Source organism: Hippocampus bargibanti, linkage group LG14 (assembly GCF_051943395.1).
Source record: "Hippocampus bargibanti isolate YZ-2025 linkage group LG14, ASM5194339v1, whole genome shotgun sequence".
Lineage (NCBI taxonomy): Eukaryota > Metazoa > Chordata > Actinopteri > Syngnathiformes > Syngnathidae > Hippocampus > Hippocampus bargibanti.
Genome location: NC_142747.1, coordinates 17,100,605 through 17,116,458, shown reverse-complemented (window position 1 = coordinate 17,116,458; position 15,854 = coordinate 17,100,605). Strand labels below are relative to the sequence as shown.

The following is a 15,854-nucleotide window of genomic DNA, read 5'->3' as shown; positions in this document are numbered from 1 at the left end:
TATCCACTGTGATACTAATAAAGGTAAATCCTATCCAATCCAATTACAGTAAAGTCTCGTTATATCGATATTCAAGGGAGTCCGAAAAAATATCGATATAACCGGGACTATCGATATATCCGACCCTGTTTGCATGTAACTTTCTCCGTGCGTGCATAGAAATAGTATCGATATAACCGGGACTATCGATATATCCGATATCGATATAACGAGACTTTACTGTATGTGATATTTTATTAGGTGGAAGAATGGAGGTGCCAGCTGGTACTATTTTGTCATTAAAAAAAATCTGAAAAACAATTTAAATACACAAAATCTCATTTTTAAACAAATAACTTTTAAACTTTTGCTTTTCTTCTCAATGACCTCTGGAATATAAACAGAAAAGTGAAATACTATGTATGGTGTTGGAAGTGAGGAGCAGATCCACTATTTTGGCTAGGTTTAGCACACCCAACAGATGTGTGCTTTTTCCACCAGGATTTATATTTCACAGCTACTTCAGGATTACATTCGGGCAGGTTGCAAAGTGGAGGGAAGGCAAGGGGGGTGCACAGGGGGAGGGCGAAGAAGACCAAAAAGAAGTTTCCGCCTGAACCGCTCAGACATGCTCTCCATATACAGCGGGCCGATCTGTGGATTCTATCTGGAGGCTTAGAGTGGACCATTTTCTTCTACTGGGTCTGTAATTTGGTTTGAACCGTGGCAACATATATATTTTTACAGGTGAGGGTGAAATAACATTATTTTGTTTGCATTTCCATTATAGTATTAATGTTTTCATGTATAAGGGCATACTCATGAAATGAAGATTTCAGGGAAGAACACACCATAGGATCCTTAGTCTAAATATTGACGGTATTTATGAGAGAACAAAGATTGCTTGGAGCGAAACCAGTGCATTTTTCGTCATTTGAAGGTTTGCATCATGTTTACATTGAACACTTGCAGTGCATGCATGCATTCCTTCATTCAAACACGACAGAGAGTTGCAGAGTTAAACTTTGTTTTCACCGAGTCAACACATTTATACAGGTTGATATGAAAATAAGTGTACATGAATTAGGAAGTGCCATTTTGAATTTAATATTTTACAAATTTGCTAATTTAAAGTAGGGAACCCCAAAGGTAGATTTGTCCAACCGTAGCTTTTATTTGATCACATCGACAGTGATACCTCGGTTTACGAACCCCTTAGCTTTCGAACTTTTCGGTTTACGAATGTTACATTTATGAAAATTTTACCTTGGCATACAAACTTTACCTTGGCATACAAACTGAGTGATGTGTCGTTCGCGAACGAGCCCGTTCTTCTCACAACAAAATGGCAGCCGACTGTTTTTGTCCTCTATTCCCCGCCCACAGTCTTCGGTTTAAACCATGTGATTGTTCAAGAACGCAGCAGTGGGGGTGGGGGGTTAAACATTAAAGAGACAGGCAGATGACAGCGAGAGTTTCAACTTTGATAGTTCAAAGTCAGAGTGTAGACTGCAAGGTTAAAACATCCCATCAATCAGGCTTCACAAAAAACCCGCACAAGCCGTCTGTACACTTGATGCAAAAATCTATCAACCCAGCGAAACAGAACACAATTGATGAGGAACTAGATAAAATTATCACAGAGAAAGCACCTACAAGGGATCATTCCTCAAGATGGTGAAAGAAGAAGGTGTTTAATGCTGATGAAACCGGCCACTCCATTCCATCAAGCCATCAACGAACATCACAAAGGTAAATAAAACGACTTTATTATTAAGTACAGTTTATTTCTTTAATTATAATACCATAGCACATTTATCATACATAAAACAAGGTATATTTTGTGTAGTTTTAAGGCTTAGAAAATTACAAAGTAGAAAATTATGGTTTATGGGGACCTGGGAAGGGATTATTCTCATTGGTATGGTTTCCTATGGGAAATTAATTTTTGGGATACACACTTTTCGCCTTACACACTCTGTCTGGGAACCAATGAAGTTCGTAAACCAAGGTATCACTGTAATTCCACTATAAAGTCATACGTCTTAGTTTTAATTTGGCAATTGAAAGTCACCATTCAACTTTTGCTATTTAATTGCAGCTTCACAGCTTTGCAATTCACAGCTCAAAACGTTGACATCAATGTCGATGATCTTTGGAAAGAATTAGTCAACTTTGTTTTCCTGACAACAGTGTGCTTTCCCGTCTCTAGGTGGGTTGTAATTTATGAGCCAAATGAGTTCTCCGTGCACAATGACCACTTGCAGAGGCGCTTACCTGCGGAGGTGTTTGCTCTTCCTGCGGTCTCTATTACTGCTCTTGGCTGCTGTGCCCCCTGTTTCGGGCGACTGTCCCACATCGTGCGTGTGTTCTGTGCCCGTGGAAGTGCACTGCACCTTTCGTTACCTGAATGAGGTACCTTCCCACATCCAGCCAGCTGTGGAAAGGATTAACCTTGGGTGAGATTCCACTCTTCTCTGCAATCTTTAGCAGACGGAATTGTGGGGGTGTAATTAGATCAATAAAATGTTTCAAAACATGTTTGGTTTTTGAGGGACATGCCTGTGCTTGAGTTCACCTAAACAATGCACTTGGAGGTACAAAGTAGCTTTGGCTGGGCATCCCAATTTGCTGACATCACAACAAGTTAGCTTTGAAAACTCAAACTGCCCTTTAAACCTGTGGGTACCCTTTAACTAAACTTATTTCGTGAAGTGTCATGCAACAATTGGCCTCTGCTTTGTCATCGTCTCCTTTGTGGAACGCGTAATAGGTGTACTTACTCACCTATGTCTCATCTCCTTAACTAATGAGCTTCCTGCTTACCCTTCTTCTTCTGGTAGAATTTTATGGTGGTCAGAAAACAAATGTGCTTGACCACCACCTACTGGTACAAAGTATGAACCAACCAGGAAAACTAAACTGCTTTACAAAAAACAACAAGCAAATCAAAAAGCAAACACAACTAAACAAATCATCAACCTCCGTCCTGTTACAATTAATCTCCCCCATTTGCATTTAAAGATCCTCAACCAAATGAGATCAATCTAAGTAAGGCTAGAATAAACCCGAGCAGGCATCTCTTCAACCAAGTGAAATCACCCATGTCAGCTTCCTGTGTAAAAGCCATTTTAAGGAAATTATACACCTGCCTCACCTTTAGCATGGTTAAATTTTCAGTCTAAACCAAAAGGGCCATTGCGCATATTCTCGTTTCATTCATACAAATAATAGAAGACGTGATTCAATGGATGTGTTGATTAAAAGATGTTCCTTTGTCCTGAAAGTGATTTGACTTTCGAGAAATACGTACAATGTTACTCCTATTACTCCCACCCTCACAAGTGTCGCAGGTGTGCTGGAGCCGATTCCAGCTACCCTGAACAGGTTACCAGACAATCACACCTAGACGAACAACCATTCATTCTCACAGTTACACCTAATGACAATTTGGAGTGCCCAATAAACCTGCCATGGGTTATTTTGGAATGTGGGATGTAACCAGAGAACCTGGAGAATACCCACATATGCTTGGGGAGAACATAGAAACGCCACACAGGAACTGGAATAAAACCCTGTATCTTTGTACTGTCGGGCAGACAACCATGCATGCTCTCCCCGGCACACCCCATTGCTGCCATTGATCATCATATTCCACTTGCAGGTACAACAGTATAACAATCTTACGAAAGACTGCTCTCTTGGGACTGAAGAAATTGGAAATACTGATGCTGCACAGCAATCTTATTCACAGTATCGAGGATGGAGCATTTCGGGATCTACGATCATTACAGGTGAAAATCATTGCTCAGAATAGAAAATGTATAGATCAATAACAATAATCTGTTCATTTTATTTCCTAAGGTCCTCAAGATGTCCTATAACAAAGTCAAAGAGCTCAACAAGCAGACATTCAAAGGGGTGGAAAGTCTACAGCGACTCCACATGGACCACAACTACATTGAGTTCATCAACCCACAGGCTTTCTACGGCCTAACTAATCTACAGTTGGTCCATCTGGAGGGAAACCACTTGCAACAGCTCCACCCAGACACCTTTATTACCCTGAGACACAGCCAAGTGTTTAAGTTCTCCTCATTGAGGACCATCCACCTGTCCGACAACCTCTTCACTAGCTTGCCCGCTGAGGTTTTCTCAGGGTGCAGCCAACTGGAGAACCTCTTTCTCCATGGCAACCGATGGTCATGTGATTGTCGAATGAATTGGTTTCCACGATGGACGCATAAGAATACTGGTGAGTAGAAATAACCTGTGTGGTGCATATTGTCTAGTCCCAATACGTTTTCCCCATTCTAAATATGTTTAGTATTTAAACAATGTTGAATTATGAGGGCAAGATGGCAACTATCAATTGATCAACACTATTCTTCAGTATTCTATGTTCTTACAAAGAGGCCAAAAAGCGTGTGACAAACAGTCGTCAGCAATTTGTAACCGAGATACAGAGAGACTGTAAGGGTCAAAGAACGGTAAAAGTATGCATTTGTCATTCTCTACAACAATGAAACACATGTATTTGAATGATTCCAGGGGTGCTAAAATGTAAGCGGGACAGAAGATATCCTCGAGGCCAACTGTGTCCCGTTTGCGAAAATCCAATCCATTACCAGAGGAGACACCTGTCCCTTCTTCCCAGTGATGCCCTCACTTGTACCAAACCTTGGATAGAGCCCCATCTAAAGCAGAAAAACATCAGCTTGGATGAAGGGGACTTCATTCCAGTTTCCCCAAGTGACTTTATTGCCCCACTAGGCTCCATTCAAATGAACTTGACTGATCAGTTTCACAATGCTGCCAGACTGACATGCACTGTCCAGAGGCCATCTAATTTTGCAAACCTCTCACTTACCATGGAAGATGAGGGGGTTGACAATATCACGACACTCATTTCTACCATAACTACATATTTGGTATGTAACGTTGACAACGAACATATTCAACATTTGTGGCAAATCCTAGCAGCCTACAGTGAGTTTCCCATGACCCTTGAGAGGGGTTTGTTGTTGACTAAAAGTCCCAAAATGGTCTACCGCTATAATCAAAAGAAAACGGGTGAGGATGAACTACACACGAACATTGATGCTGAAATCAAAGCTGTTCCTGCTTGGCTGATGCAAGATGAGCTTAAATTGCAGCTCGACCGTACGACAACTACTTTCTCGACTCTGCATATCAAGTATCAGTCTGTCGTCAAGCTACGAGTGGAGAACACCATACCTAAGAAAGACCACTATTCCTGGACCATGATAAAGAAAGATAATCAAACCAAAACTGAGCACACTATAATAACAGGTGAGTATTGGGTTGCTTTCATTACAGAACACATTTTTAAAATTGATTCCAATGCTTATTTATTTATTTTTTTTAAATACAGGTGGGGTGGTTCAGTTGAGCTGTCAAGTCCGGGGAGAACCAAAGCCTTTGTTGGAATGGATTTTACCAGGTGGTATAAAGTTTCAAGCCCCTTATGTCAGCGAGGACAATAGGATCATAATCACAGCTGAAGGAAAGCTCACTCTTCGGGGTGCAGACGCCTCGGACAGCGGCCTCTTCCGCTGCATTGCCACCAACTACTTGGATGCTGACATTCTGATTTTTCGAGTGACAGTCTTATCTCCTGATGTGGAGAAGGCAGACGTCAATGGTGTCCATGTATCCCAGAAACTAGGGGAACATGTTATTTTTGATTGCAGTAGTTTAGGAAGTCCAAAGCCCTCTATACAATGGATACTCCCAGACCACTCAATATTGGATGTGTCCCAAGGGGGGAAAAGAGTGTATGAGAATGGCACCCTATTTATTGAGGGTTTAACAAGAAAGGACCACGGATTTTACAGATGTTTGGCCAGTAATCACTTGGGAGTTGACCTCCTGGTTTCTCAGGTGACAGCAAGTGAAAGCCCCAATGTATTGAACGAATTTGATCAGACCGGATCAGGCATGGAGATGGAGAGCCAAGTCGACCCAATTTTAACTGACAACACAAGCACAGTCAGTGACATCCCTTCTTACCAACAATCTGAGAGAGCTACTCAAAAAGCCAAAACCTTTGTTTCTGATCGACGTCACCCCAGACTGAGGTCACAGGGAAAATATATTTCAGAGGGTCAAATTGGACAAAGAAGGCTTTCCGCCAGCAAAAGACGTGGATTTGACAATCGGGGCTTTGATAAATCAATTCGGAAAGTTGATCCTAAGAAATTTGTTGAATTTGTAAAGAAAGCTCAAGATGGAGCGAAAGAAACCACCCAAGAAAGAAATGTAATAATAGACACAAAGATTGTTTTGTCAAACGATAACGATATTGGCTCTGGTGATGTAACTGATAATCTAATTTTACTCTCTACAGTTTTGCCCACTACATATCACTTTCAAAAAGTTAGTGTATTTGAGATGGAAAACATGGACACAATAGCAGTCACGAAAAACTGCAAAGGTGTCACTTTCAGTCAAGAAAGACCAAAACTGACAACAGATTATATGACAAGACAAGAAAAAATATACACAAACACCCCAGTTAAGAATGACAGAGGTGCCACAGTATATTACCCAATTTCACCCAATTCAAGCGTGTTTGGTTCTGATAAAACTGTAGAGATTACCAAACTCGAAACTTTTACAGATTATTCACACGAAACACAGCTTCAGTCCTCTGGAGAACAACCTTCAGAACCAGAAACGTCCACTGAGGTGTTCTCATTCACCATTGATCCTAATGTTACTCCAATGAGGGATGGCACAGACCCTATGGAGCTTTTTGTCCACTCAGATCCAAAAAGCCAATCCACAATCACAGCTGTCACCACCACACAGAGGCGGGAAGATGAAATAACCTTTCATACCACCCAAACAATAAAATCCCCACCTTTAGGATCCACCATCATCTCCAAGCAACAGATCCATATCATCCCACACAAGAAGAGTCGAGGAGGTGGACGCAGAAGAATATTCAAAGGTCGCAGAAGAATCATTAAACCCAAAAGAATTAGTGAAATACAATCCATTATCAATAAACTCATACAGCCCTCTGAGCGGAATACTACAGTCCCATATAGTATTGAAGTGAGAACAGGTAAGCATTTTTTTTAAACTTCAGAAGTACTGTGTTGTCACATTTACAAGACAAGTGATCTATTTTTGATTTTTTGTCATTTCCACCACACCACAGATATGGAACTATCCACCCCCAATACACAATTTGGGGCAAAAGTCAAAGGTGGCAAAAGCAAGATACGCGGAAGAAAGCCAATACCCACCAAAACATTGACTGTACCTCAGACTTCAGCTGTAACCCGGACTACTTTGGCCACCATCACCCCACAATCACCGACAGAACTTGAGGCTCCATTTCCAACCACAACAACAGAAATAAAAGCCAGTTTGTTTAATGGGGACTATGAAGATTTGTTCTCTGCAGATTTTGATCTGTCAACTTTGAAGGCCAGTGGTCAGCCACTCACAACAGTGAGCCCAACTTCTTACTCAAAGACCTTAACCACTGCTAAAGCACCACTACATAGACAAACTATATCCTCTCCTCCTCCAACCAAACCATCCCCAGCAGAAAATCCTGAGAGAGAATTTTCATATGGGTCTGGTGGACTTCCAGAAGATTTTCCTACAACCAGGCCAAGATCAGGTGGAAAGAGACGAGGTCATGGACAGAGAAGGAGACCATTTAAAGGACACAGATCATCAAAACTGACAAATACAAAATTGTATGCTATAAGCACAACTAATAAATTTGACAACAACAAAGCAACCACGGACAACACTATCCAGACAACTTTATTGCCCCATAAGAGTGCCTCCAAACTTCCAATGTATACACCATTGAGGGAAATCATCAGAAGCACAGGAGGATCAGAGCAGCCGAATTATGCTTCCAAAGATGCCAACTGGGACATTTCCTATACCACAAGAATACCTTTTATCCACTCAAACACATTACCTACATTTGCCTACACGGCAACTCAAAACAGAATCCACAATCATGTCAGATTGCCGACATTGACCCTGAATGGTCACACAACAACTACAAGAAGACCAAGACCTACGGTGGAAATGGGTGCTAAAGAGGACACAAGGCAAGCCGTTTCTTTTGGGACAGCGACCATATATTCAGGAGAACAGGACTACATCTATACATACAACAGAAACAATGTAAAAAATCCCACAATGGCCCCAATTGCCACAAACATCCCTCATGTTTACAGCACTCAACCAACTACGATGCTCATGACTAGAAAACCTAAAATACTTGGTGGAAATGCAGCTAGTTTTACGGTTTTGACAGACTCAGATGCATTTTTACCATGTGAAGCTGTTGGAGACCCATCACCAGTCATATCCTGGAAACTCCTCTCCTCAAGCACAGGTACTAAACGGGTAATCTGGGTATTGGATGTTGTAAGGTGTTTATAATTAATTGTCACTGTGGCATTTTTAGCATCTTGGCAGAAGTCACAAGTAACTTGTCGATTTAGAGTATTTGCAAGGAACATCAATTGTCACAGTTACTGTGTTGGTGGTTGAACTGTTGTTTAAAAGAGTAATTTTTCTTAAGTTTTTCCTCTCTCCCATCTAGGAAACACAGTTACCATCAAGGGGAAAATGGGCAAGTTTGAGTTGTTGCGCAATGGCACATTGTCAATACAGAATGCTACTACAAAGGACAGAGGCCAGTATATCTGTATCGCTGAGAATAATCATGGATCAGATAAACTCATTGTCACTCTCTCAGTGGTAGCTTACCCTTCACGTATATTAGAGCCAAAAATGAGAGAGATAAAGTCTCATGCAGGCAATAATACAGTGGAGATTCAATGTAAGGCAGATGGTCGGCCCACACCAACAATATCTTGGATTCTGGCAAATCGAACTCAAGTCAGGGAGCACAATACACCAAATGGAAGGGTGTCAGTGACTCCTGGTGGGACTCTGGTCATTACACAAGTGTCTGTTTTTGACAGAGGTTATTACAAATGTATCGCTAATAACCAAGCTGGAGCTGATACCGCTACGGTCCGACTGCACGTGGTTGCTGCTCCACCAGGTATATTGGAGGAAAAAAGGCAGCAGGTGAAGACTTTTTCAAAAGAAAACCTATGGCTGCCCTGCACAGGCCAAGGTAACCCTCAGCCCAAGATTCACTGGGTGTTGCATGATGGTGTGTTGGTCAATTCACAAAGATTTGCCTGGGACAAAAGGATATCTGTTTATGACAACGGCACCCTCCTTATCAAAGATCTGGCTCCAATTGACAATGGCAAATATGAATGTATTGCAACCAGCTCCACGGGCTCAGAGAGAAGGGTGGTAACTTTGACCGTTGAGAGAAAAGAATCCGCACCCAAAATAGTTGTGACATCACAGCATGAAACAGAGTTATATTTTGGGGATCAGATCAATCTAAACTGCTCAGCAAGTGGAGAGCCTGAACCTAGGATTATGTGGAGGTTGCCATCCAATGCCGTGGTAGACCAATCACATAGGTAAGATTTCACCACCAATCTCAATAATATACAAACTATTATTGACCGCATATTCAACTGCTTGTACTTAATTTAGTCTCAGTTGTAGCAGTTTTGTCAACTTTCTCTCTGCTTGTAGTGTAGTAAAACTAATACATGCAAATATGTTTATGATATGCAAACAGAGAAGTATAAAGCGCAAATAAATGAGGGGACTTTTTCGAGCTGCTTTTCATTCCTCTCTAATTCTTTCTTTTCTCAGGATGGGCAGCAGATTCCAAGTTTTAGAAAATGGTACTCTGGTCATCAATTCTGCAATTGATAAAGATGCAGGAGACTATCTCTGTATGGCTCAAAGCATATCTGGTGATGATGTTCAACTCATGAAGGTCACGGTATCAATGAAACCAGCAAAGATAGAGCAAAAGCCCCATGGCAAGAAGAAGGTTCTGTATGGTAATGACTTCAAGGTGGATTGTAAAGCCTCGGGGGCTCCAAAGCCAGAGATCTCCTGGGGCCTTCCAGATGGAACCGTTGTTAATAGTGCTCTGCAGGGTGATTCATTTAATGGAGGAAGGAGAACACGTCGCTATACTCTATTTGATAATGGAACGCTTTATGTCAATCAAGTGAGTGAACTACAAAATACCATTATGGTCAAAGTGCATGATTTATTGAAAAAAAAAAAATATATATATATATATATATATATATATATATATATATATATATATATATATATATATATATATATATATATATATATATATATATATATATATATATATAAAAAATCCGTCGTAACAGCTAACATCTCTGTATGTTTTTGTCCAGGTTGGTATGTCAGAGGAAGGAGATTACACTTGTATTGCAGAAAACCAAGTGGGAAAAGATGAAATGCACGTACATATCACTGTCGTCAGTGCTGCTCCCAAGATACGCCAAAGCAGTGAGACTTATGCCAGACTGAAACCCGGAGGTAACATTCGCTTTGACTGTGAAGCAGTTGGTGAACCTAAGCCGAGGATCCTCTGGATGTTACCTACCAATGATGTCATAGCAGCATCAAATGAACGCTACTTGTTGCACGTAAATGGCTCTTTGGATATAAGGAATGCAAAACCAATCGATGGAGGGGACTATGTTTGTATAGCTCGCAATCCAGGAGGCGAAAACAGAAGAGTCTACAAACTTGAAATTGGCGGTAACCCACCTGTGATCAATGGCTACCATCAGAACAGGACTGTATTAAAAGATTTCTCAACAAAATATTCGAAGAAACTCATAGACTGTAAAGCTGAAGGCAATCCAACTCCAACAATTACCTGGATCATGCCAGATAACATCTTTTTGAGGGCACCATACTTCGGTGGTAGGATTAATGTCCATCATAATGGGACTTTAGAAATTCGTAACGTACGTCCTACTGATACTGGAGAGTTCATTTGCATGGCAACAAATGATGGCGGAGAATCCGTATTAGTGGTAGAACTTGAGGTTACCAATACGCTCCGAAGACCCATTTTTAAAAACCCTTTCAATGAACGTATTGTCTCTCCTTTGGGGAAAACCAATGTTCTGAACTGCTCTTCTGATGGACACCCAAAACCAGATATATTATGGATTCTACCTGATGGAACACGGCTTAGCAGTGGACATAACACCCACAGACGGGTAGATAACCATGGGTCTTTAGTCATCGTTAACACTGGTTTTGAGGATGCTGGGAAATATCGCTGTGGTGCCAAAAACATCATGGGCTATATTGAAAAGCTCATTGTTTTGGATGTAGGGCAAAAGCCTTACATCCTCACGAGACCGAGGGGCATAATACGCAGTATGTTCGGCGATCCTCTGTTCCTTCACTGTCTATCTGATGGAAGTCCAAAACCCAGGATCTACTGGACCCTTCCTGGAGGCCACACACTTAGCCAGCCTCAAGAACTGGGCCGCTACAATTTCTTAGAGAATGGTACTCTAGCTATTCAGGAGACTACTCTATATGACCAAGGCAACTATGTCTGCAGAGCTCGGAATGACGCTGGCGAGGCTATGCTAACAGTCCCTGTTCTTATCATTGCTTATCCTCCACGCATCACTACAATGCCACCTCCAACCTTGAGTTTAATGGCAGGAACTCCTATTAAGCTCAATTGCGCCGCCATTGGTGTACCCAAACCTGAAATTTCCTGGGAGCTGCCTGATCATTCCGCTCTGTCAGTGGCACAACAAGGGAGGCGGTTGGGAAGTGAAATGCTTCACCCGCAGGGAACGCTTGTGGTCCAGAAGCTTTCAGCCTTTGACTCGGGGACATACAAGTGTGTAGCCAAGAACCAACTAGGTTCAGACCTCAAGGCTGTTCATGTGCGTGTACTCTAAAGATCATGGAAGCAAGGAAACAGGTTTTAAAAGAAATGTTGATCTGTAACGACCCATCTGCATGCATAGTCAAGAGAATGTCATCCTGGACATAATGAAAAATCTCTCACATTATGCTTTGTTTCTGAGAAATGAAATTCTGGAAAACCATATTTGAGACTCATTCATGTGGGGGGGCGGTTCTCTTGGAGCAGAAATTGTTCATACATTCTAATCCAAAGTGAATACACAGAGGGTCTCAGGCTGGCCATACGTGGATTCAATTATAGCACATCCAGTCTTGTCAGCAGCTTGTCCTTTAAAAGCTAGTTAAGAAGATACCGTAGATAACTTTGTTGTACAAATCTTGCGAGAAAAGGCCATACAATGTTGCGTTATTTCTTTGTTTTAAGAAAATGTAGTTACCATACAAAGATTGTTCAACACTGGATGAATCATTTTTTTTTTTTTGCCGCAATACACAATTTTATAATAATGTAGTGAAGTATGTGCATGTATTTGTTTTCACCGCACACGTAAAGCAATTTTAAAGACTTGTGATTGATTGTGTTGTACACAAGAATTTACAGTAATGTTATACATTATGCTTATCTGTAATGATACAGTCTATATTTGTTTACTACCTACTAATGTATGGGAGAAAAATAAATCGTATACATTTTATTTCGTTTGGAATTTTGCCTTTGATTAATGTGTTTTTGAAGTGACAACCACAGTTTAATTAGTTTTAGTAGCAAACGAAATCTCTACTAACGTGATTTTGGGTCCATGAGACTGGTTGGTGTGATTAATGCTGTTGTTTATCATTAGGAATGTTGCTCTCTTTATTCTGTGACCCAAAAAGAAAGAAAGATACGTGCAAAAATAAATACATAAATAAAACATTTTAATCTTTAACAACCACTAGGGATTATTATCGCATAATTAGTTTTCTAATGTGGTAAATTAGGATTGTTCTAAAAAAAGTACAATTCTAACCCTGACACTCATTTGGTTGTTTTTCCTGATGCTTGATTGCTTTACTGGAACCAATTTTCCCTTTAAAAGACCCTAATTGTGGCTTGAACGAATTACTTTTTTGCAAAGAGGGCCAGATTTGGTATGGCAAAAATATAAGAGGGGGCAACCTTGGCAGACGTTCTTGACATATAACAGCAATTTATTGAAATATATTTCATCGAGCCATTCTGTGTGCCACATTAGCTTTTTAATTTAAATTTCCGCTATCTTAACTCATTCACTGCCAGACGTGCAAAAATGTGTTTTTGTCATTGTCACTCAAATTCCAGGACCCACAGAATATCGAGTTTTAGGACTACATAAACCAGGGGTGTCAAATTCGTTTTTTGCCGCGGGCCACATTGTAGTTATGGTTTCCTCTCGAGGGCCGTTATGAATTTGGGGAACCCATTAGAATGTTTAAATCCCTTCAAATATTACATATAGAGCACACAGCAAATTAATGAATAACTCGTTTTCAAATCTGAAGTCAAGAATAATGACTTTTATTGTGGTTGACATCCAAAAATATGAAATTTTGGCTCAGATTTTAGCAATCATCATGGAATTTAACAAGTTTGATTTGCTTTCGCGGGCCGAAAAAAAATGATGTGGCGGGCCGGATTTGGCCCTCGGGCCTTGACTTTGACACCCGTGACATAAACATTCTAGCTAGCTGTTTGGCTGGCTATCTATATGGCTTTCTAGCTGGCTACCTAGCTAGCTGGCTATTTGCTATCTATTCGCTGTCTAGCTAGCTGGCTGCCTATCTAGCCTATCAAGCTATCTATCTATTAGCTGACTAGCTATCTAGTTAGCTATGTGGCTGGGTATATATTAGCTAGCTAGCTAGCTTTCTATCTATTGGAGTTATTCTGGGTTGAGTGAACGCTAACGCGTGTGGCTGCCGCTGCTCACCCACAGAAAAACTTATCCTGTGATTGTAAAGTGACCGTGAGAGTTTTGAAAGGAGCTTAGAAATGAAATTCATTACATTTTAACAAAGGCAAATAGCCTTACCTCTTGCACAACCCCACATTTAATGTTATTTTGTGCAATGAAGGTTATGTTCAGTACACTCAACAATGGAGTGGAAGGACAGTGTCGTCAAGAACTGCTAAGAATATTGAGTGGATTCCACAACTGTTGGAATGTAGATTACATGCTAAATGCTTCCGTATGGCATTTCATTAAAAAAAAAATCCAAATCATCATCATGTCACACTCCAGAAACAGCTCATCATTCACACCACGGGCCCTGTGTGGGTAGTCTTAAAACGTAAAATATAGCTTTCTGCGGTGGAATCTTTGTAAAATACACTCAGTAGAAGTCATTTGAAGTGATTTTACAAATTATGGACACAACATGTCCGGAGGCGTCGGTCGTCCTTTAATATGTGGCTACTGAAAGGAAGTGTGTGTTTTGTCTGGCGGTGCAGAGAGAGTTAGACTAGCTTCCGGTCACAGTGTTTTTGCTCAGCACAAGGTGGGTAGGAGGGTTTCCTTGGCCACCTCGAAGAAAGTGGAAAAACAGCTCTACGGTGACTCGTTGCGCACATTGTCATTCGAAAATGTTTCACCATCTCCAGGGCTGTGTAACATAACATACTGATAACCTGGAATGACGTGAGGGAAAAAAGGTCATTGCAAAAAGAGGAAAATTGTGACAGATGGTTATGGTCAAGAATTACATGGTTAAACCGCTTTGCTTGAAGCCTGAACCTGGAAGTCTCAAGACAGGACTTTTCCGTTCTTTTGTTTTGATGCTCAACTTGGCAATAAATTCCATAAGAGGCCACTAAGGATCATTTGCTTCATGTTTCTGTAAGCCGAGCGTGTAAGTGGAAAAACCTTTTCAAAATATTTAATACACGCAGATCGCTCTTGCCGATGCGCCGACAAACACACTGTGGAATAGCGAGTGTTCTTGCGCCGGCGATGTAATTTCACACCTCTGTTGTACAATTCTCACTTCGCCCTTTAGCCACAACTAAGTTCTTTCCATGCCGTCTTCAGGGGAAGCTGTCATGCTTTGGTCATCTCAAATATCCAAAGGCTGTTTACTCTGCAAGCCTTTTTCTTTTTTTTATGTCAATTGCTTCTTATACTATCTGTTTTACACGGAGGGGCACAGATTTAAATTCAAATTATTTTAAAATAAGAATTTTATAATATAAAATGGATGTTTTGTTTTGTTACATTTGTTTACACAGTGGTGGGCCTTTAAGTTGAAATGTCAATTCAATCTGGTCGCATATTTCAGTAATCAAACAAAATATTAATATAGAGTAAACATCCATCCATGGCAAAACAAGTGTTTCACCCTGTTATGTATCTGATATTCTTTTGCTAACCACATAATTGTCACGGTTTGCAAGGTGGTGATGGCGATTGTGGATCCCCAAATAAGCAGGCAGGAGTGATCAGCAGGTTGTATGACCAATTGTATTAAAATAAAGTCAGCAGGAACAAAATCTAAAACATCAAAATCATCTGAACAGAAGAATACAAAGTCTCAAAGATAAACCAAGAGTAAAAGTCTGCCAAGATGAAACAAACACGTGCATAGCATACAATGCAATGAATGCACTGCATAATGCATACAGCATACAATGACCTGACGCGAATGGTCGTGCCGGGAGTCCTTTTGACTGCCACTGATTGGAATTTTACAAGTTTGATTTGCTTTCGCGGGCCGAAAAAAATGTGGGCCGGATTTGGCCCCGGGCCTTGACTTTGACACCGGTGTGATAGACCATATAAGAGTATAAGTACCCTATGTTGTTTGCCAATTGTTGTTGGCGGTCGGTCTTGTCATGGGTTTTCTATACAAAAAAAGGTGAGTCATGATTGAACAGCACACTTGGCATCCAATGTGATCCGAAATGCTGCCTTTAAAAAGTTGTTTTAGTTTAATGCATGTTATTGTAGCCACATTGGTATTAAATTGTATAAACAGCTGTTTCTAATCTTTGGGTTCTCATATTTAGCTGCTCAATAAAG

The 15,854-nt window shown here is 40.7% G+C and overlaps 1 protein-coding gene across 2 annotated transcripts; it reads left to right on the top strand.

The window, feature by feature from the left end:
• The first annotated feature begins 622 nt into the window (after nucleotides 1-622).
• Nucleotides 623-12,515, top strand: igsf10 (immunoglobulin superfamily, member 10). Of its 2 annotated transcripts, XM_089013265.1 has the most exons (10): nucleotides 623-726; nucleotides 2,192-2,438; nucleotides 3,644-3,773; nucleotides 3,844-4,234; nucleotides 4,531-5,292; nucleotides 5,375-7,072; nucleotides 7,169-8,377; nucleotides 8,588-9,494; nucleotides 9,736-10,102; nucleotides 10,308-12,515. In XM_089013265.1, the coding sequence occupies exons 2-10, from the start codon at nucleotides 2,206-2,208 to the stop codon at nucleotides 11,850-11,852; spliced, it is 7,242 nt and encodes a 2,413-aa protein (XP_088869391.1). In that variant the 5' UTR covers nucleotides 623-726; nucleotides 2,192-2,205; the 3' UTR covers nucleotides 11,853-12,515. The 2 variants fall into 2 exon arrangements, with proteins under 2 accessions (XP_088869391.1, XP_088869392.1); XM_089013266.1 differs by lacking the exon at nucleotides 623-726 and having other exon boundaries at nucleotides 2,112-2,438.
• Nucleotides 12,516-15,854: the final 3,339 nt, after the last annotated feature.

Excerpts from the sequence above, each read along its gene's own strand:
- igsf10 (XM_089013265.1), top strand. The coding sequence starts at position 2,206 with ATGAGCCAAATGAGTTCTCCGTGCACAATGACCACTTGCAGAGGCGCT. Across the intron at positions 7,073-7,168 it reads TAGTATTGAAGTGAGAACAG|ATATGGAACTATCCACCCCC; the intron begins GTAAGCATTTTT and ends ACCACACCACAG. Across the intron at positions 9,495-9,735 it reads GTGGTAGACCAATCACATAG|GATGGGCAGCAGATTCCAAG; the intron begins GTAAGATTTCAC and ends TTCTTTTCTCAG.